This window comes from Meles meles, chromosome 6 (assembly GCF_922984935.1).
Source record: "Meles meles chromosome 6, mMelMel3.1 paternal haplotype, whole genome shotgun sequence".
Taxonomy (NCBI): domain Eukaryota; kingdom Metazoa; phylum Chordata; class Mammalia; order Carnivora; family Mustelidae; genus Meles; species Meles meles.
Window position 1 is genome coordinate 11,190,017 of NC_060071.1, and position 21,224 is coordinate 11,211,240.

At 47.7% G+C, this 21,224-nt stretch overlaps 1 protein-coding gene across 2 annotated transcripts in view; it reads left to right on the forward strand.

Moving 5' to 3' along the window:
• The window catches only part of SLCO3A1 (solute carrier organic anion transporter family member 3A1), a 302,473-nt gene extending 284,601 nt beyond the window's left edge, over positions 1–17,872 (forward strand). Inside the window, exons 10-11 of one of the 2 annotated variants that reach the window (XM_046008706.1) lie at positions 8,826–9,068; positions 17,185–17,872. In XM_046008706.1, the coding sequence (XP_045864662.1) occupies positions 8,826–9,068; positions 17,185–17,267 (326 nt within the window). In that variant the 3' untranslated portion in view covers positions 17,268–17,872. Of the gene's footprint in view, positions 1–8,825; positions 9,352–17,184 lie in introns of those variants that run through there. The other variant, XM_046008705.1, reaches the window with a different exon arrangement.
• Positions 17,873–21,224: the final 3,352 nt, after the last annotated feature.

Sequence of the window (21,224 nt, forward strand, 5' to 3'; positions counted from 1 at the left end):
ACAAAACCCTGAGGACTGAGGGTAGGACGCACAATGAGAGCGTCCTGCAACTCACCAAACAGTGCAGACGTTCAAAGCACCTGGCTGGTCAAATGGGGTCCCCGATCACTATGAAGGTCAAGAGGGGTTCCCCAGGTGGGAATCATTTCTCCTAACAGAATTTTAGCCACAGAAGAAGCAGTGGCCTGTAAGGGAGAGTTTCAGTCCCATGAGGAAACGTACAGACCATGACTACAACTTTATGAAACTCATCTGCAAACCTCGAATGGCCCATTAGATCATTTAAAGTGCCCTACAGCAACGGAAACAGGTTTCCCTGCATTGTTATTTTGGATGGAGGGGCAGGGGGTCAAGTGAGGCACACGCATTGTCGGCCTTCTTAATAGTTCCTCACCAACATTGGTTCATACACGCTATCATTTTGTCAGCAGACCGCTGGTTTAATACACGTGCAGTTGTAAGTAGTGGGAATTTCAGAATTTCTGGTCGGGCCGGGTTGTTAGTTGGTCGGAAGCAGACTCTCTCTTTTTTGTTATTTTGCAGTTATTATTCATAATATTATTATTTTATTTTGCAGTTATTTATAATATATTATTTTGTTATTTTGCAATTATTAGATCTCTAATACTGTTTTTCCTTCTCTGGGCCTATGGCCAGGCATCTCCGGTCAAGTTTAGCAAATGATCATTTGTGAGAACATCCCTTTGGCCCATGACAGAGGTTTGGCTGTTGGTTTCCTTATGAGCAGCATTTTTGTAGAAATATTAGCAAGGTGATTTCCTTTAGCCTCTAGGGAGTCCAGTCTGGAATGCCCAGGAACCTTAATAATATTCCAAAGCTGTGAGCTACCCCAAAGGGAAACGGGACTGTCCGTTTGAATGTTCGTGGTTTCACCCTGGGCTGAGCCACGAGCATGAAAGGATGTGTAACTCAGATCAAGGGACTGCCTCAGTGACTTCAAAAAGAGTTGCAATGACCTACCCATTCTATTTACCCTTTTCATCCTTTAAGAGCACCACCAATAAACCTTGAAAAATCTGCCTCAGAGGATTTTCCTATACATGGTCTCAGGGAGTCGAACGGTGGTCTGTCAGGAAGTGGAGAGAACAGCAGGTAAAGTTATTGCCCCAAGAAAGTCGTATGAGGAGAAGTTGGTGGCCAGTTGCCTCACCCCCTGGCAGGAGTGAGGAGGATTCAGGCCTCTGTTCCAGGGGCACATGGATGTTTGGAAGGGGTCTTCTGGCCTTAACTAAATGAGCAGGAATGGCCCTGAGGTGGGAGGGTTTGGGGGGATATCGCTGTGCCGCAGGGGCCCTAGTACCCTAGGGGTTGATGATGGTCCCATGTTTTGGTTGGATCTTCTAAGGACATTCCTTCCCCTCTCATAAAAACAGGGAAAGGGGAAGTTGATAATTCGACTATCCGAGGACAGGGGGCTTCATTAGACTTTTCTTTGAAGTCTCAAAACCTGTGTCTTCCTGATCTTTCCAAATGATAGAGTCAGGTTCGTCGATTTTTAGAAAGCATATAGAGGTTAGAGAAAAGTTTGGAATCTCATTTCGACTGTATCTAGCCACCCCCCCCCAAAAAAAAGCTCATTAAATGATGCTTAGTTTTAGGTTTTGGAAAGTTCTGGATGCCGTGAAAACTACCTGAATCCAAACGCAGTCCTTATTCTGAAATCAGGTGCCCTCAGTGTCGACCCTGAGTTCGAGGCAACTGCAATTTCTCTCTGACCCTTGAAGGCCAAAAGTTTTAAATAAGTAGATTCTGTGTTCTGTAAAGAAGTTTGAGAAAAGGGGGGCACCTGGATGGCTAGGTTGGGTAAGCATCCAACTCTTGATTTCAGCTTAGGTCGTGATCTCAGGGCCGTGAGATCCTGGGTATGGAGCCTGACGATTCTCTCTCGCTCTTCCTTTGCTTCTCGCCTCCTGTTTGTGCACATGCACACGTGTGTGGGTGTGGTTGTGCTCTCTCAAAAAAAAAAAAGGTTGAGAAAGGGAGCAGAAAAGGAAATCCTCTCTCTCGTAGTGAACATCATCCAAATCAACTTGTAGGGCTTGTGAAAAGTTCTCTGTTGTAACCCCTGGGGCATTCCTGGCTAGGTATAATCAGAAACATCATTTGCTATCTTTATCAACTGAATACTGAAAAAAATGCACTGCCCAGACCAACTACAGTGAAAATCTGCTTTGAGTGGGAATAGCTACCAATGGTATATGGGGGTTGGGAATTACCCAGTACCGAAGGATAGTAATGTTATTGATTGCTTCGAGGTCATAGATGAACCTCCATCCGCAGCCACTGGGTTTTCTCGTGAGTAAAATAGGGATATTACAGAGACTAGTTCAGGGGCTAATAAAGCCTTGGGCCCTGTAATCTACTATTATGGGCTTGACGCCTTCAAGGGTTTCCTTATTTATAGGGCATTGATTACTTCTGGAGAGAGGTTTTGAGGGGTCTGTTGAATCTTGATGGGAGGTATACTGTGGATCCTGCCAGTATCAGTGGAACATCTTGCCCATAAAAAGGGTGGTAGCTGGTCCAGTAGAGACAAATGATGGGTGTCCCCAGACTCAGCCATGATGCAGGCAGAGTCGGAACAAATACCAGATGCCCAAAGTTCGTTGAATTCACCTGGTTGGCTATTTTGATTACTACAGTCAGGTTCTTTAGGAAAAAGAAATTCCGGCATGATATTTTTCTAAGAAATCTGAGCCTGATAAGTAAATAAGGAGAAAAGGGTGAGCATCAGTAGGCCTGAGCAGGGGGGAATAGGTCCAGAGATGGGAAGCTGTTGAGGTTTATAAAAAATTCCCCACTATTTGAACTGGTTTCTTACCTGAGCAAGGGCTTGAGCAGTACGAATATAGCTTTGGGGTCAATAAAGACAAAGAAATTCATTCCCAGTCTGGAGACTGGTTTCTCTGAGCTCATCCAGAGAGAGGATTGGGAAGAGCCCCAACACTGGGAATTAAGAGGACATCGCAAAGCCTGGATAGAAGGTTGCAGGTGCCTACAGACTATGTTTCTTTTCCCATGGTCCTGGCCCTTAGTAGTAATAGCAGAAATCAGGGAAGGGTTGGTTTTGTTTAGGGGTGTTGATTTGCCAGTATTGAAAATTAAGAATTTTGGTACTTTCTTTTAGGTAACTCATCTACGGTACAAGTGAGCTGATTTGCCAAATTAAATCTGGGGTGGGCCGTTTCCTGTTCCATCTGGTCCTTTTAACTAAAGAAGGAAGACCGGGGCACCTGGGTGGCTCAGTCGGTTGAATGTCCAGCTCTTGGCTTTGGCGCGGGTCATCATCTCAGGGCTGTGAGATTGAGCCCTGTGTCGGGCTCCGTGCTAAGTAGGGAGAATCTTCAGAGTCTCGCTCGCTCTCCAAAAAATAATAATAAAAAGAAAATACCGTGTACATAACAGTAACACATAATGAATTGAGTTCAGTGCTCCCTGGCTGGAGTCTACATTTAAAGGAAGACCAGAATGTTCTTTAAAGACAATTTGGAGTTGATTGTAAAAGTCATGAACAGGTTCAACAGACTTTTGTGTGCAAGCCTGAATTTTGTTCCAATCAACAGGCTTAGTAAAAGCTACTGTAACTGCTCGGTGAAGCTTTCCAGAGAGTGTTCTAGCATCCTGCCAAAAGTTAGGGGTCTGCTTTCTCTAAATCCCCTTCAGGCTGTTCCCATTGGGCTAGTTTCATCCATGGCTTGGCCAGGCCCTCACTGACAAGCATGTGGACTAATATAAATCTGAGAAACCAGGTTAGTAAATGGGAATAACTCTGTTAAGTTCTTGAGCAAACCTTATGGGGCTCCTCAGTCACTTTGGGAAAGTCTTTAACGATGGTTCACAATCTGGCCTTATTCCAGGGAACATAAGAAATGTGGGGCTTATTTGGATGCTCTGAGACTTAACTTAAAGGGGCAGGTTTTAAGACGTCTGGGAGAGGAGGGAGAAGTTCCTTCAGAGGGAAAGGGAAGTTGAGAGAAAGGATTAACGTGGAGCCGGATAGAGGAGGTTAGAGGAAAATGGCGTCAGAGGTTGGACCTGAGCCACGGGGCTGCCCTCCATCTTGAGACAAAGAGAACAGGGAAGAGGAAGAGTGACCTCAGCTGTCCTTTTTTCTGTGTTTTAGCTAATATAAATTTCAGATTCCTGATAACGTTTGGAAGCTTCAAAATACCCATCAAGACAGGCATCCCATTCCGTTGATAATTTTACAGCCAGGCCTGCCCAATCTATTTTGAGAAGAGTCGATTTAGGAGGATGGAAGTTTCCATCAAGTTCCAGTGACTTTTGGTTAAGTTGGCCCGTTTAGTTAGAAATATGCATGAAGAGGGACGGCAGTTCTTAAACATAAAACCATCTGGGGTCTCAGGGAGAGGGCACCCCCCCTAAAGCATTTTGAGGGCTGGGACTCCGTTTCTTAGAGATGTATTTCTCTAGAGAAACAAAATGTCCTAAACACAGTTTTTCAACAGGAATGACCTGATTCCAAAAGGAATCCTACCAAAGGCCAAAATGATTACTCTCAGAAAGAAGAAAGCCTTAAAACAGATCCCGAATAAAGACTGGAGAGCTCCAAACACAAAGCAGAGCTTGAAATCCAGGAGAAAACTTACCTACCTGCAAAGTCTAAGCTCAGCAGGAAAGCAGCTCATTTGGCTCCGGACACCAGCACCACGGAGCTCTTGTAGGTCTTATCTGGATCCCTTATCCCTCTGATCACTAAATAATGTGAACATTAAAAATAAAAGCCCATTATTTTACCAGGAAAAAAAGGGGGGGGGGCGTTTATTTGAGAATAACAGAATTGCAATTCGGGGCACGTAAGCTACAGCAAAACCATAGGCAAGTCCTGCCATAGACAAAGGAGAGGACGTTAACTTTCTGGAGGAGGAAGAAGACGACCTCGGGAGGGACCTGAGTGAAAGTTCATTGGAGAAAAACAGCAAGAGTTCAGGGTGATGGAGGACAGGTTCTCACTGGCTGAGTTTCCAGGTAGTCCATTTCTTGTAGGAGATGCAATGAACCTCTTTCCCTGTTGGGGTCTGTAATGGACAGTTCTGTTGTATGGCTCCCCCTTCTGTCCTCTTTACTCCATTTTAATGAGGTTTCCTTTCAGTAACTTCCACCACTGTAAAGGAGTCTCCCATGGGCATCTGGGGAGGTGGTAGCTGGCAGGGACAGCCCAAGCGTTTATTTGGTCCACCTGAGTGATAAACAGAATGATGAGTGGCCGCATGTGAGAATTAGCCGTAGGTGGGACTCCCTCGTGTGACCGATCAGGTGAGTGCTGGGATGACCGCTAAGGAAAGAGATGCAGTCAGTTCTTCCTCGCTGGTACCCTTAGCACACCTGATAGCCAGAGCTCCCCTTTGGGGAAGAATTTTATTTTATTTTTTTTAGATTTTATTTATTTGACAGAGATCACAAATAGGCAGAGAGGCAGGCAGAGGGAGGGAGAAGCAGGCTCCCCACGGAGCAGAGAGTCTGATGTGGGGCTTGATCCCAGGACCACGGGATCATGACCTGAGCTGAAGGCAGAGTCTTAACCCACTGAGCCACCCAGGCGCCCCTGGGGAAGAATTTTAAGTCGCTATAAAGGAGAAGGTGAATTGGGTGGAAAAGCCAGTATTTTTTTTCAGAGATCTAAAAGGAACTTCATAAAGGTTATACTTAAGGTATGAAACCCAGAGTTTAAACAGTTACCCCGAGTCATATAGCATGAATCAGATAACAGGAGCTCTGGCCACATGGGAGGACCGGACCTGTGCACAACACGAATTTGTACGGGTGCTCACCTTGACCCTGTCCTAGTGGGCGATATGAGCTCCATTTTAAAGATCAAGAAACTGAACCACCAAGAGATGAAGCGACTCGCCTCTAGGCTTTCGACTCAAGTTAAAGTTCCTTCTTGTGTCTCACAAAGGCTCTCCAAAATACGAAAAACTTTTTTAGGCACTTAGCTTTCTAATTTCTGTTTGAAGGCTTTTTCTGACTCCTTCCAGGGCTGCGTCATCTGGTAATGGAGCTTGACAGTAGGCAGGATAAAGTTGACACGGCTAGCACAAAGAAGGATGCCCTACTTTAACGATAACACAATATTTTTAAAACGCTCGCACAGATACGGATACGTGAAGGAGTTACCTAGTGGCATTTTAGAGGGCTGTTTTGGTCTGAGCAAGTATTACAGAATGACTCCTTTATATTGCAAATTTCCTCCGATGTGCTGAAAAAAAGACCTGATTTGCCCAGTGTGGGTTTGCCAGCAACTCTTCCAGCCCCTTCCAGCTTTGGGGGTGGTGGTGGGAGTGGGGGAGGGGGGCGGGGTGCGCAAGGCGTCCCTGTGCAGTCAGTCCCTTCCCATGGCAGAGCTGTTGTCATCTGTCCGTCTTAGCAACTCATCGCCTGGCGATGGGCGAGCTAGGACCAAGTGACCTCAAGAGAGACAGAAGAAAGAGGAGGGAGGAGCACTTGGGGGCTGTCACCAACTCCTAAGACCCAGAGAAATCGGTGAATGGGTTCAAACGATCCCATCGGGCCCTAGGAACAGCCAGATCTGTCCCATTTCCCCCGATCTATCAGTTTTCATTGGCTCCAGATCTCCATTTCTTTACCTACATAATGCGGAGAGTGACTTAGTTTCTCTTGTGTGGTCGTTAGGACAGTCCAGGGGGCTCATGTTCAGTTAAATGAAGAAGGGCATTTGTTGGAGGGACTGGGAGGATGCCCACAGGCACTTTGGGGCAGAGAACCCTGGGATGAGGACTTTACCTCCGGCGGACCCAAGCTGACCTACAAGCTGAAAAAGAGGGAACAGCTAAAATTCCTTGTCTGGGGTTTCTCTCCAGGCTCACAAGGGGCAGAGGTAAGGCTGGGCTAAGGGCTGAGGCACCCGGGGACCCAGGAGCTCTGCCCCCCTTCATCAGCACTGATGGGGCAGTGCACTTCCCCCACACCCATTCCAGGCCTGTCATTAGGACCAAGAAAGTGCTGTTTCCCTCCCTGGCTGCCCTAGGAGGGCCCCTCAGAAGGGAGGGACACAGCCTATATAACACGGTGTTCTAATTCTGGTGACTGTGAATGGACTTCAGGGGTCCACGAACCACCTGAAACATGGGTGTCATTTTGCAGGTTGATCTAGATCCTTAGTCCAGCAAAATGCATCTCATCATATCGGATTCTCAGAGGGGAACTTCCTTGATGAAACATGGAACTCTGACCCTCCAGGGCTGGCCCCGGAAAGAATACTCTGGATCACAGGCCACCCCAGCGCTGGGATCTCAGATCTGTTGCCAGCTGCTTCCAGTGATCTCGTTCTGCTTTTGAGGTCTCTCCCTGGATATGATTGGCACCACGTTCTGGCCTTAGGGATCCTTCTTTTGTGAGGCAGTTAATTTGTATTAATGAGCCCTCCATTGATTTCCCATAGTACAGATGAAACGCTCCCCCTCCCCCTACCAGGGAATGCTTTCCCAATCCTGATGACCCGGCCACACACCAAACATTCCAATTTAATTCTTCTAGGATGGAACACCTTGGCTGCTTTTAAAAGGGCAGCCAGGACAGATCACCTTTGAGCTTGGACAAGGGCAAGACACACAGACGTGAATGAAGGACACTAGTTTTTATCCCCTCTGCCACTTTTTTTAAGTTTTTTTTTAATGTTATTTATTTGACAGAGATCACAAGTAAGCAGAGAGGCAGGCAGAGAGAGAGAGGAGGAAGCAGGCTCCCCTCCGAGCAGAGAGCCCGATGTGGGACTCGATCCCAGGACCCTGAAACCATGACCTGAGCTGAAGGCAGAGGCTTTAACCCACTGAGCCACCCAGGTGCCTCCTCCGCCCCGCCACTTTTGATCACTGGTTGAAAGCGCTTGGAATGTTCTCTAGGGAAGGTTTTAAAACCAGTTTCCAGCTCAGAACGAAAGGATTCAATGCAGTGAGGACGTCAAGGGGACAGGACATTGTTAGCATGCAGGCATTTTTAAATGATACATGCGTACACACTTGTGTGCATGTGTGTTTGTGTACATGCATGTGCATGCATAACATATGAGGACGTGTGTGTGTGTGTATAGACACAAGGTAAAGCGTACTCATGTTCCACTTTGGGTCCCTTCTGGTCCTGGCCCCCTCTACTCACACAACCTTAGAAGGGCCACCCCAGAGGGGCGCCTGGGTGGCTCAGTGGGTTAAAGCCTCTGCCTTCGGCTTGGGTCATGATCCCAGGGTCCTGGGATCGAGCCCCACATCGGGCTCTCTGCTCCGCAGGGAGCGTGCTTCCTCTTCTCTCTCTGCCTGCCTCTCTGCCTACTTGTGATCTCTGTCAAAATAAAAAAAAATAATAAAATAAAAGAAGAAGAAGAAGGGCCACCTCAGAACACGATGCACCGGGTACAGTCCCTGCTTGCGTTTCCGTCTAGGAGGATGCTTTCCACACCCGGAATGGTCCCTTCTGGGAAGACCGGCTTTTGCTTCTCAAAATAATAGCAGCCGCCATTCCTTTTGTCTAGTGTGTTCCAGGCACCCAGGCTTTCTGGGGGTTCCTTTGGTCCGTCTTTCAAGCAATCTCAGCAGGAATGATAGGATCCCCATTTTGCAGATGTGAAAACAGAGGCCCAGGGGGCTTCAAGACCGTGCACAGGTGAAGGCCGAGCTGGGGTTCAGACTCAAGTCTTCCCAGCCCCGTGCCCTGGAGCCCCCTAGGGGGTGGGGGGTTCCTGTAGGGGGAGCGTGATGCTCCCTGCGTGCGGATGGCAGGGAGGCCAGCCTGCAGAGCCCGAGCCTGATGTGTCCTTCCCCCTCTCGCAGGCTTCATCCCCCCTCCCCTCATCTTCGGGGCCGGCATCGACTCCACCTGCCTGTTCTGGAGTACGTTCTGCGGGGAGCAAGGCGCCTGTGTCCTGTACGACAACGTGGCTTACAGATACCTGTACGTCAGCATCGCCATCGTGCTGAAGTCGTCCGCCTTCGTCCTCTACACGACCACGTGGCAGTGCCTGCGGAAAAACTATAAACGCTACATCAAAAACCACGAGGGCGGGCTGAGCACCAGTGAGTTCTTTGCCTCTACTCTGACCCTAGACAATCTGGGGAGGGACCCTGTGCCCGCAAGCCAGACCCATAGGACAAAATTTATCTATAACCTTGAAGATCATGAGTGGTGTGAAAACATGGAGTCCGTTTTATAGTGATGGAAGGAGGTTGAACTCTGTATTAGTAATCCAAGGGTCATTTTTCCTAGGAAAAAAAAAAGTAAAAAAAAAACTCCGTACAGAGATACACACACACACACACACACACACACACACACAACACGACCTTTGTCCTCTTAAAATCAGAGCCAGACAGAATTCAGAATAAGGAGAGCGTGGGGTCGTGTGTCTGACGTCCAACCTGCTGGGGCCCAGAGTCTACTCTTTGAAGGCACCTCATGCTTTTTCGGGATGCCGACAGCTGCAAGCAACAGGCACTGCCAAATTCAGGGAACAATGGTGGCCAGCTTGGAGGATGGACGTTTCTGGATATACATACACATACAAATTTTTTTTAAAAGTCTACTAAACATCACAAGTTGACAACATTGCCAGGATAAGCACTAGGGACACACACCCCGTGCCACCTGCCCCCTCCACGCGAGGGTGGGGAGCGTGCAAGGCGGAGGAGCGGGTACCCCCTCCTCTAACTCTCGCAATATGGGTCACTGTGTAGACGACTCACCCAGTCTGCCTGTGGTTCAAGGCCCCAGAGTTCTCTCAGCGATGCTAATGGGTGATCCGTGCTGGAGTCTCTAATTGGCACCTCTCACCAGCTCCATGTTCATGTTCAAGACTGAGGGCCCGAGGGGGGAGCCAGGTGTGGGGGGCCAGCACCTCATCCCCCCCGACCGCAGCACCCCCCAGCCCCGCAGAGTGACCTCAGGAAGCAGTGGGCCTCGCCTGGCTATGACTGACTTTGCTCAGAGCCGGTGAAACCCATACAGTCCAAGTCATTTGCTTACATTTGCCAAACATTTTGCCATTTTTAAAGAAAAAAAAAATGCAATGCATATGAATTTCAAACTGTTGTATGTATAATCCTCTAATACTATTTTTAACCACTTCTAAAATCCGTGTTAACCCTTCAATCACTAACACAGTTCTCTAGGCTGAGTTTATGACGCTGGTTGGTTTTTCCTTTCCTCCTTTTTTTAATGCACCAAAAATATAATGTGATTCAAGGGATGCAATTAATCTATTGTAATTTTTTTTATCGTTTTATCCTCATTTGGATATTCTGCAAAAACAAGAATATTCCATGTGCTACTAGAAGGAAAAAAAAAATGCTTGAGAAAGAGTGTCTATGTAGCCTGCCTTTAAAAGAATCACATCTGAGACAACAGGGGATAATGTGATGAATTGCAAATTCGCCTTCTGGCTTTATTCCCCATGATTCAGTGATCACTGTCATGGGAAGCCCTTTTATATTCATGTTTCACATTCCGAGAGGCGTTCTTTTCAGCTCGTGGAGGAGACACGCTCAGATGTGGGCTGTGTGGACAGGTGCGGTGCTTCTGGGGATAGGCAAGAGAAGGGATGGCCCCCTAGCACAAGCTGTCGAGCCATTTGTGGGGTCTGTGATAGTAAATAGACCCACAGGGTCGTGGAAGGCACCGCATGTCCGATGCATTAAAATGTCACTGTTTTTAGGGTCGGTCTTGAGCGAAGAGACCATGGTCTGTGTTTTGAGCGTGGCTAACTCTCCAGCAGCTAGCAGGCAAACCTCATTGTTTGGGAGGGGAATCGTGGGAAAAGCTCTTGGAGTCAGCGGTCTCAGCCTCCTAAGGCCATTCCCGTAAGGGGACAGAGCTTATGGGAGAGCCCGCACGCGAACACACACATGGCCCAGTAAACGTTCCTTTCGTGTTTCCTCGGTGACCTTGGTCCAGGCCACTTATGGCCCTGAGAAAGATCTCGAGGGTTGTTGGTTGGTTGGCCTTTTCACCTGAGACCCAGATGTCCAGATCCCCCGGAGGGCAACCAAAGAATCAGGAATGAAAAGAGTGGGAAGAAGAACGGCTCTTGTGCCCAACTTCTCACACACACTGTAAATGGGGCAGTTTGTGCAACATCCGGAAACTAGAGAAAGCCCCACCGAGCAAGGACGACTCAGAGAGAAGCTTGTGTCGTGGTGCGGGGCCACCGTGATCAGCTGCCTGGGACAGGATGCTTCCAAAACCACCCTTCTGTGTGTTTACGTTTAGTCCGTCCTTGTCTGAACATGGGGACACTCATCAGTACGTTAACTAGTAAGAGGCGGGATTGTTCTCCAACCAATTCATAAAACATGTATGCTCTATCATTCCTAAGGCTTTGAAACTGTTCTGTACAGGTCCGGGGTGACTTTTGTTTTGAAATGTGTTGCTCATAGGTCACTGCCCTCTGCGTAGCTCTCCAAACTCAGTACACACACGCTGAGCCCCGCTGACTACACGTTTTCATGGGGCCGTTGGCTTTAAAAAGAAAGGTTTTTTGAAAATGCTTTGCATTTTGGATTCCTCCCCCCCCTGAGATTTTAGGATGAAGGAGATGTTGAGATGAAAAAGGAAAACACCTCCAGGGCTCAGTTTTGTCAGCAACAGGATTTGAACTTAAAGTCCCCCATTGTAAGATGGCCATAAAGCGCGACATGTCACCTTTTAGAGTTTTAACATCTCTCCTCCTACAGAGCAGGAAACCTAGCCTGGTGTTGGGTTTTTCCTTTCGTGCTACAAAGAACCATTGTACATACAGTGTTAGATCTAGCCCCTTGGTCATGTGTTTGGTTTTCAGAGGTATTTTGAATGAAAAGATTTCCTGGCAAGAGCTCCATTGGACTTGGAATAAATGTAGAAGGTGAACACCAAGCTTCTCTCTCTCTCCTGCTCCAAACTCCTCTACCATCTTAGTCAAACGTGCCCAGAGATGGATGAAAAAGCCTCCCTTAGCTGCAACTTATGACAGATGTTTTTAACTCCTACACGTAGACCAAGAAGTTTTTTTGACCGATATTATCCCTGCACAGGAAGTCAACACATTTCGTAAAGGTAGATGTCTGTCTGGGACATCTGGGGGTTTGGAGGCCACTGTCAGGGACGACTAGCAGCCTGGCCCGCTCCTTCACACTTCCACGGAGGAAGGCTGGCAAGCGTCAAGGCACACTGGGGCCATCGCCACTCCAGAAGGCCACAGCATGTGGACTTTCCTCACAGCTAAAGAAGGAGCAAGAGAGGTCCTTTGAGGTGACCTGCCGAATTGTTCCATAGGGGCTCCTGGCCAGTCCCTGGGAGTGACCACCTCACCACCCCAGAGGCATTTTCTCAGGAAACAGGTTCAACCCGGTCCCTAATGGATTATCTTCCACACTTCTAGAGCAGGCCGTTCATAAATGGAGAAAACAAAATGTGTGTGTGTGTGTGTCTACACACACACGTGCATGCGCGGGCTCACAGAGAAACCCACTGAGGAAAAGTTGTTGGCCTCCAAGAGCCTGCGAGGCTGGTTTTCTTGCTGCCTGCTGTTCAGGTCCTCACAAGGGTGATCTCTTCTCCACCCAGTCAGGCCTGCCAGAGCTGTACTGTACTCAGCAGCATTAAAGCAATAAAGGTCAATGTCGTGAAATCATAGAGTCAAGAGCAGAGGGAGAAGGGGAACAGGAGAAAATTCTCTATGGTCTTGGTGGAGTTCCCCTCAAGCGTTGTGTGTATATTCGGTGTGGTTTGATTTAGAGGAAGGGAGAAAACCCGGATTTGCTGTCTTGTGCTGTTCTTCTCTGCCCATATTGATGGTTTCGGGAGAAAGTTCCAGACACACAGTAGAGGCTTGATTGCTGAGTTCATGCTGCTGCTCTCTCCCTCAGCCTCCTCTTGGCCATGAGCTGTGTTTCCCTTGACGTCAGAATCCAGGCCAAATACTTAAGAGGTGCCACATTTTCCAAGAGAAGGTGCTAGTGAAAACTAAGTCCCGCCTGGAAAATCAGTGTGGAACATAAACCACCGTCCTTCGCTTCCTCCCTCTGCCCTTCCTCCTTGTTCGTTATACCGTTATACCATTGCTTCCAACTCAGTCCGCGTTGTTGAGTTCTGAACAGGTGCGAGGACCTAACCTCTTGGAGCAACTTGCCCTAAATGATAGCCTTCAGACCCAGCCCCCCCTGGGGGATTATGGCTGCTCATGAATAAACCTGTAAAACTGAAGGATCCCTAATCGGTAGAATATGCAAGAAGATATTTTTTTTGTTCAGATGCCTCTTATGGGGGCCTGTTGCCCAGGGTAACACGTGGAAACTACCTTGCCAGGCCACAGCCATCTACCCTCGCCTCCCTGTTCTCAAATTTGTAGGGGATATCAGAGTGCTTGGTCATCATGGCAGAAAGGACAACCGCTAAAAGGCCTAAGATGGAAAATTCCAAAAAGCAAAGATCTTCTATACCTCAGAGGTCTATGACTGCTCTGGACACAGGGACAGAACTCCTTCTTCTCAGAGATCAGGCACGTGGTAGCGTGATTTCCCTTTGGAGGGTTAGTTTCATCTGGGGATGTACTGTATGAGCTTGACCATTTGTAAACATGTATTTATTCATTCATTCCTTAAGATTCTGAACCAGCTACAAAGATTAAAAAGACATGATTCCATCCTCCCAGGAGCTCACAGTTCCATGAGCCAGACAGACCTGAACACACACAAAAGCAATAGAATAACCATATTAAGAGCCCAGCTCTGACTGGGCCCAAGGAGGGCAGATTCATGGTGATGGGAAGTTCAGCCTCCTGGATTCAGGAATGAGGAAGGTTTTGGGGGCGTTGGGGGGCATGGTCTAGAACCAAGAACTTAAAGAGCAGTGGGTGTCTGCCAGAAAGTTGGGGCAGGAGGTCTGCTCTCCTGAGGCGACCTCCAGAACAAGTTGACAGACTTTCTGTAAAAGGCTAGGTGGTAAACATTTTAAGGCTTTGAGAATCATACGATGTCTGCCACAGCCCCTCAACTCTGTTGTAGCAGGAGAGCAGCTCATGTATAAACAAACGCGTGAGCTGTGTTCCAATAAAGCTTTATTTACAAAGTGGCCAAGGGCAGGGGTGTGCTGAGTTCTGAAGCAGCACAGCATGTTTGGGGGGAACAGGGGGGATTCCAGCAGCTGAGACTGCTCTAGCATGGGCCAGGTCACGTGCTGGAGGGGGCCTGCAGCCAGCTGTCCATCATCCTGACGTTACTGCCCACAGGAGTCTAAGGCAGGTATCCCGTTTTCCAAGAACCAGGTAAGTGGCCATGACTGGCAGGGTTTACAACGGAGGCAACATCATCTTTCTCTCTATAGGGGACTTTGAGCTGCAGCTCCTTCCAGCTCTGATGCTGCATAGTTCTGCCACAGTAATTGTCCTGTTTTCTTAGGTGGTGAAATGGGTATGGGGGAGGAAATAGAGGAATGAGTTAAAAAAACAAAAAAAGGGGGGGGGATCCAAATAGTATTTCACATCCCTTCCCACCAACACGAAACATTGGCACTGTGACGCTAATATACCAGGTGGAGTAATCGGTAAACACTAATAAAAACTAATAATAATAGTAGCTAACCTTTACCGAGCACTTACTGTGAACCAGCTTCTTACACATACGAGCTCATTTAATCTCAACAATAGCCCTGTGAGGCAGGAACCGTTTTTGGCCTCAGTGTACAGGAGAGGAAAAGGAGGCAGGGAAGGCTTCCAGAATTGGCTCAAGGCCATGAAGCAGAGCTGGGATTCCAACCCAGGTCTGTGTGGATCCAAAGCCTGTGATCTTAGGTTTACAAGTACCAACACCCCCCCCCCACCCCCCCACCCCCGGCCTACTGAGCAAGAAGTGAGCCATCCCTCTCCACCCATAGGGACTGCCTCCTCAGGATGACTCCGGCTCAAATGGACTGTGGGTCCTACCCACACTCACATGCCTCTTAATATGACCAGCAGGACACCACGACAGCTGCCTTCTGGGGACTTCTTCCTGTGTTGTTCTGGGTCTTAACCACAGAGCCTAGTGGTCAATTTCTATGGGGTATTCTACGAGAAGCCGACACTAACAGGAAACAGGAGACTCCTCTGATATATTTTCTGTCACACCAGAGACACATTCCTCAGTGCTGGTCATCAGCTTCAGTGGGGACACCCCAGACACCTCTCCCACAGACACCGCCATGTTCCTCAGCATCAACCCTGGGATTTTTGCTCTGGCCCAGGGCCTTCAGACATACCAATGCTGGTCACTGGTTGGATAGGTGTTACTCTATGATCAGATACTAGACTTTTAGGAACAGACTTTCTAGATGTTTCTATTTTTGCATTAATGACTCAGGCCAATGATTGGTAGTTGATGTTTAGCATAAAATTCTGAATATTTTTCCATAAGGCAAAGTGATTATGTTCTTCTGCTAGGAGCAAATGGAATGGTAAATTTTCTGGAGGTTTAAACATTCTGTAGGTTGACATCTTGCCATTAAATCCCCCCAAATCATGTTTTTCTTAAATTCATGCTAACTTAATAGTTAAGAGAGCTCTCACAGTGATAGGTTTGTCAAAACTGTTCAATTTTATAAGCTAAGGTCAGAAGATGAATGGGTAGTACCCAGCGTAGGAAGCTGCATTACAGAAGGAACCCAAGCAACACATAGGTTAGTCCAGCACCTCAAAGGAGGAAGGGGTTGGGGGGCTCACATGTAAGAGCCTGCTACCTGCATGCCAGGTGTCACAGGCATGGTCCCAGGCAATGCACCCAGCAACTTGACAGCAGGTAAAGGTAAGTCTAATTTCTTCCACTTTTCCAGATCAGTTAACTAGTTTACTGAAGGCTCCCAAGGCCACACAGATAGAAAGGCCACCAGGAACCATGCCAGGTCTGTCTGACTCCTGAACCAGTGCTCTACAACACCACGTCATCACCAACTCAAGAGCACAGATCTGCCTCCTAGGAAGCTCCGATGCCAGCAGGGCATCTCCTCTTGGGAAAACCCCCACAGAAATCTGTATTTCATAGAGAAATGAGCCAAGAGCCGGAGGTGAGACCTCTGCACAATTTAGCCTACGGGCACAGGAATCGAAAATGAAAAAAAACTACCTTAGTAGTTAAACATCAAAGACCTTTAGACACACCCCTCCTCCCTTCTGCCACCTTCGCCACATCAGTAGAAGTGTCCTGGCCACTGATCATCCCCTACCTTACTCATTCTGGACACAAGAACCAGCTCCAGCTCTCGCTTCTGTCCTACCCTCCCCAAATCCCAGTTCCCCAGGCTTCCAGCAGAACCCGCCCCCCACCAAGACCACAAGAACTCGATCCTCAGAGAAGTTGAGGAAGGATGCTCTGAGTTGCTCTGAACACAGGGGCTGCCTCCTATAAGCCAGATCTCAGCTGCAAAATCCTGAGGAAAAGAGTGACATTTCCCCCACTGTCACCGGGTCAGAGTCTAAAGAGGACAAGTAGATGAGTGGGGACTTGTAGGTCTCCACTGTGCCTATCACTGAACAGCAGAGCCGCACGTCACGCTCAGTGAGACCTACCCAGCTTGTAAATCACCCCAGGGTAGCTGGGTTTTTAACGTCTTTTAGATGAAGCCACAGCATCTCTTTTGGAAGGGTGGCATAGGCTCAAAAACCTTGCCCCAGTGAGGAGAATGTTTGACACAGTGTGGTGCATCCTGTGCCTGGAAAGAAAAAAGTGTCCAGGATGCTGGAGGAGAAAGCATGACATTCGATGCAGGCGGGTGCTCTCCGGCGCTCAGCCACACCGCCCGCAGACACTGCAGTGACACCTGGTGTCCCAGAACACAGGGCCTGTCCCTGGTGACTTACAGAAGATGAGGACAAGTTAATGACTGGGATACGTCTTACTCATTCCCAGAGAAGAAACATCTAGCAGAGTGTTGGTATAGATACCTAGAAAAATGTGCTGCTCAGAAAGACATGGCCTTCACAGAGGTCTCTGGGCTTGAAATCTGGCTCCTTGGGGTTACATGGAGCAAAACCCAGTATTTCCTTGCATGACTTCTGCTCTTGTCCATTCTACTGGAAAGCCCTGAGGGTATTATATAAGCCTTAAAAAAAAAAAAAAAAGAAATAGTAGGAAAACCAGAAAAGACCGATCTCTTTTTCCTCTTGGCTCTTCTTCCCTCCTCCCTTTTTAGGCACAGAGTACCAAGACATTGAGACTGAGAAAACCTGCCCCGAGTCACATTCACCTTCAGAAGACTCCTTTGTGAGAAGCTGAGGGCCTGGCCCTCATCCTCCTCCTCCAGAGAACAGCCCGCCACTATCCACAGACCTCGCAGGCCTGACTTAGCGTGCTCTGCCCTGCCCGAGAACCCAAGGGTCCCTGTGTGGATTATCCGGCCAGCGAGTGGTCCTTTGAGGCCCCCAGCACAGGCCTGTGATGAGGACTGAGGAGGTGTCTGTGGTCAGGAGTCCTCCGAACCCTTGTAGTAGGCAATTTTCCTGGGTTGCTAAAGAGTAATGTTGACCAGGTGTGCAAATTCCCTTTAGCCTCTCCCTCCCTTGGTTCCTGTGGGGAGGTCCTGCTGACACGCTTTAGAAACCCCCCTCTCCAGAATGCTTCTCTGATGGAAGGTTCCAGCAGCTCTTCCAAAAGCAGCCAAGGCTGGATTACAACAACGGGGTGGGGGTGCGGGGGTGGTAAAAATGACCCTGTTTCACAGAAGGGATGGGGGAAAAAAGCACATACTCAATAGATTTTGAGTGTGGTATTCTGTATTTTTGCAGCTTATATTTTCCAGATGAGCAGTTTAGAAATATGTGATGTAAAGTACACACTGTACATTTGCTGAAAATTATATTAAAAGCACTATTTTAATTCTTTCTCTGTCTCATGCTGTAATCTCTATTATCTTTCTCTCTTGTGTTTTGGGGTAGAAGGATCTTCAGAGAGTCTTTGGGGGAGTGTTTCTGGCTGTCGATGTTCTATATTTGTGGGCTTTGAGTCATTCAAAAGAGCTTGGGCTTTGGAGCCAAAATAGTTCCTGGCTTCAAATCCTCAACCCAGCGTTTGATGCTGATGTGGCATTGAGCAAGCGGGAAGACTCCGCCAAGCCTCAATATTGACATCTGCTTTATACAGTTGTGATGAGACATAAATGAGGTCATGTGTGGAGGCACCAAGCTCCAGCACAGAATGGGCGATTGGTAAATGGGAATGATTCATTGCCACCCCTCCTCTGGCTGGAGTGAGGTGCTCCACAGTCCTGATGCAACTCTCTTGCTACATTTTCTGGTCCTGCACTGTCATTGTCTGGTTTTCCTTTCTGGGTCTCCTACTGGGAGAGCAGGGAATGGCTTCCTTTCAGGACCAACCTACTAGTATTTGGTAGATGCTCAGTAGATGAGTGAATGAATGAATGAATAACAAATGGTCTCAGACACACCAGCCTGGGGTGGGGTGGGGGGTGGGGGCTTTGACTTCTGTCCCACTCTGCAGAGGCAACAGCAGTATTTGTCTTCCTTCCTCTGGGTCCACAGACCGTCCCTCCCTCCACCTCACCTCATGGATGGGGCTCCAGTTGTCTTTCTCGTCCTTGCCAGGCCTCTTCGGGATCGGCTACTTTCTCTTCCACCATCCTGAGTCCGCTGTCTGGACTCCTACCACATATGGATAGGTTGGTCAGGTTGATGTCAGCCACTGACTTGCCTCAGGCATTCATGACATTACTCGTCAGAATGGAGCTCCAGAAACCGGTGCTTGCACTCTGTCTTCTGGGCAAGAGACAGGATGGCCCCACTCCTCATATGGGGCTACCCTGGTCACTGACCCACTTTTTTCATATCCCCTTCCAGCCTGGGTCTTGCCCTAGACAGCTTCATCCTTTGTAGGTGAGCTCACCCGAAATCAAATCTTGTCATGCTGGTATTACTGGGAGACTTTACTCGCCTCAGCCTATGTTGTCTTTTCGCGAGGGAGTCAATGGACTCACAAAAGAGTATGCTTGGGCGAGTTACCTTCTCTGAGGCCTGATTACCCAGCACACTGGCGCCTCAAGCACTCTTTTTTAGCCTGGTCCTGCTATTTATGGGATTGTTTATTGTTTGCAAGGCAACATGATTTATTCTCTCTGGCGTAAAAATCCCAAGAAAATGCAATTTTAACATTCTCCTTCCTCATGCAGAAAGATGCTGAAGCAGCTGAAAAATTGGTTACTGGTTCCTCCCGGGAGCAGGGCTTCATTTGCACTGGAAATTCAGTGGGAGGCAGAAGGAAGCAAGGAAAGGCTATTGCTTATGGCATTCATGGTTTCAGTCCAGAATTTCACATTTGTGTTGCATCTATAGTCCAATTTCTTCTCTCTTGCTACCTTTCCTCCCATAAAGGTCGTCAATTTTTGGAAAGCTTACTCTTCATCTATTTTATCTTAACTTCACAAAGGCCTATTACTGCTTTTTTGGAATCAAGAGATTCATCCTTCCATATATAAGCAGATCCATAAGATATCTGGTTACAGAGATTGCTCAGCCAACTCAGGTTAAACTCACATCCAGCTCTCGGCAATGTCCTCTCAGCCACCATGGCCAATAGTGCTTTAAACTCGGTATGCATGTGGTTCATCTTGATCCATATCTGAAAATCCAACTTGACCCTTTTCTCAGTCTTTGGGAAACGGTTAGTCATGCACCCAAGCATGGCTCAACCAAGATAAAAACAGGCTGTTTCTGTACCCTCAAATATGGATTCAAAACTACCAGTATACCCACTGTACAAAGAACCTGTCTTTTTTCTTTTTAGGCTTTGCTACTTCAGGAACTACTGCCACAGAACTATTTCTGTAACTCCACAGAGAAATGTCTCTCGTTAACACATGGGGCAGAAACTAACTTTTGCTTTCCAGAATGCACTTTTGAAAGTATCATAAGTTTCCTGAGTTCCAGTGTTCCCAAGTATGAAATGCACAAAATGCATTTATTGGATCCCCCAAAGGAGGACTTTTCAGAATGTCAAGGGTGTTCGAACGGGCAATCTCGCTTCTCTGCTATTCCTCATGAAGGAATTAAGGGGTGAAATAAAAAAGGCAATTAACTCAGAGCACAAAGGCAGAGTGACAAATGCATGAATTTGTTTGACCAGCAATATAGGAAATAGGCTAAGGGACTCAACCCTGCAGGACAGAAGCCACTGGCTTCTTTCGTAAAGGACACACTGTCTATGATGTTCCTCTCCATCATTTGTCACTTAGAAATTCGCCACAACCCACAGGAGCAATTGAAATGACCTTCCCGACACATGAAAGTGGGAAAGCTTTATGCCCAGCATAGCAGTGGGCCCCTTTCTTCATCCAGATTCTTAACTAACCCTCATGCCTAGTCTTCCATTTCTTTGGGGTATTCTGTACTGAGGCATCTATATTTTCATAGTAAAATCAGTGCTTGATATACAGTTACAAAAAAGAAGAAGAACCCAAAGACAATGATAGTTATTATTTCAGTTGTTAAAATAATCATGGCTTAGGTCTTCAAGTTGTATGCAAATGAATAAACATTACAACACAATGTGAGAAAAGGAGACATATACGTCTTGGGCAGGTCATTGGAGATCAGACGTCAACTGTCCCTGTAATCATATAGCCATGCAAGTACCATATGTAATCACAGAGCACTTGAATTATATAGCACCATCCATCATTTCTTCAGATGGTATCAGCAGATCAATCCCCCCAGAACTGGAGGCAGCTATTGGGGAGGAGAGCTACAGAACTCAGACCCACACTGAGGGGAGGACAGGACCAACAAACACTTGCAGGCTCTTAGTAAGTTCCACCCTCTCCTTCGTGGCATCTGAGGCTCCCTGGGAATCTGTGCTGGGGAAAAAGGTAAGAGGTTCCTCCAGGCATTCCATATTTCTAACTGAGGTATGTGAGGTTAAAGCAAGGCCATGATTTTTAGTTAGTATGGACAAGACAGTGAGGTCTCCTGTGCGCAGTAGACCCTCCACAGCTGGAGCAGTAGGACAACAGGACGGAAAGAGCAGATACCAAGTTCGCATCTCAGCTCGACTACTTACTAGCCTTGCCAGGTCACAAGTCAAGTCACCGCTCTGCACCTGTCTTTACGTGGCTCGGAGATGAGAGAGTTTCAGCCTGCTTGGCAGAGATGTCAGCAGAATCCATGGATGTGCAGCCCTGAGTCAGTCCCCGTGAGACTCAAGAAGTAATGAGTTTCTTTGAGA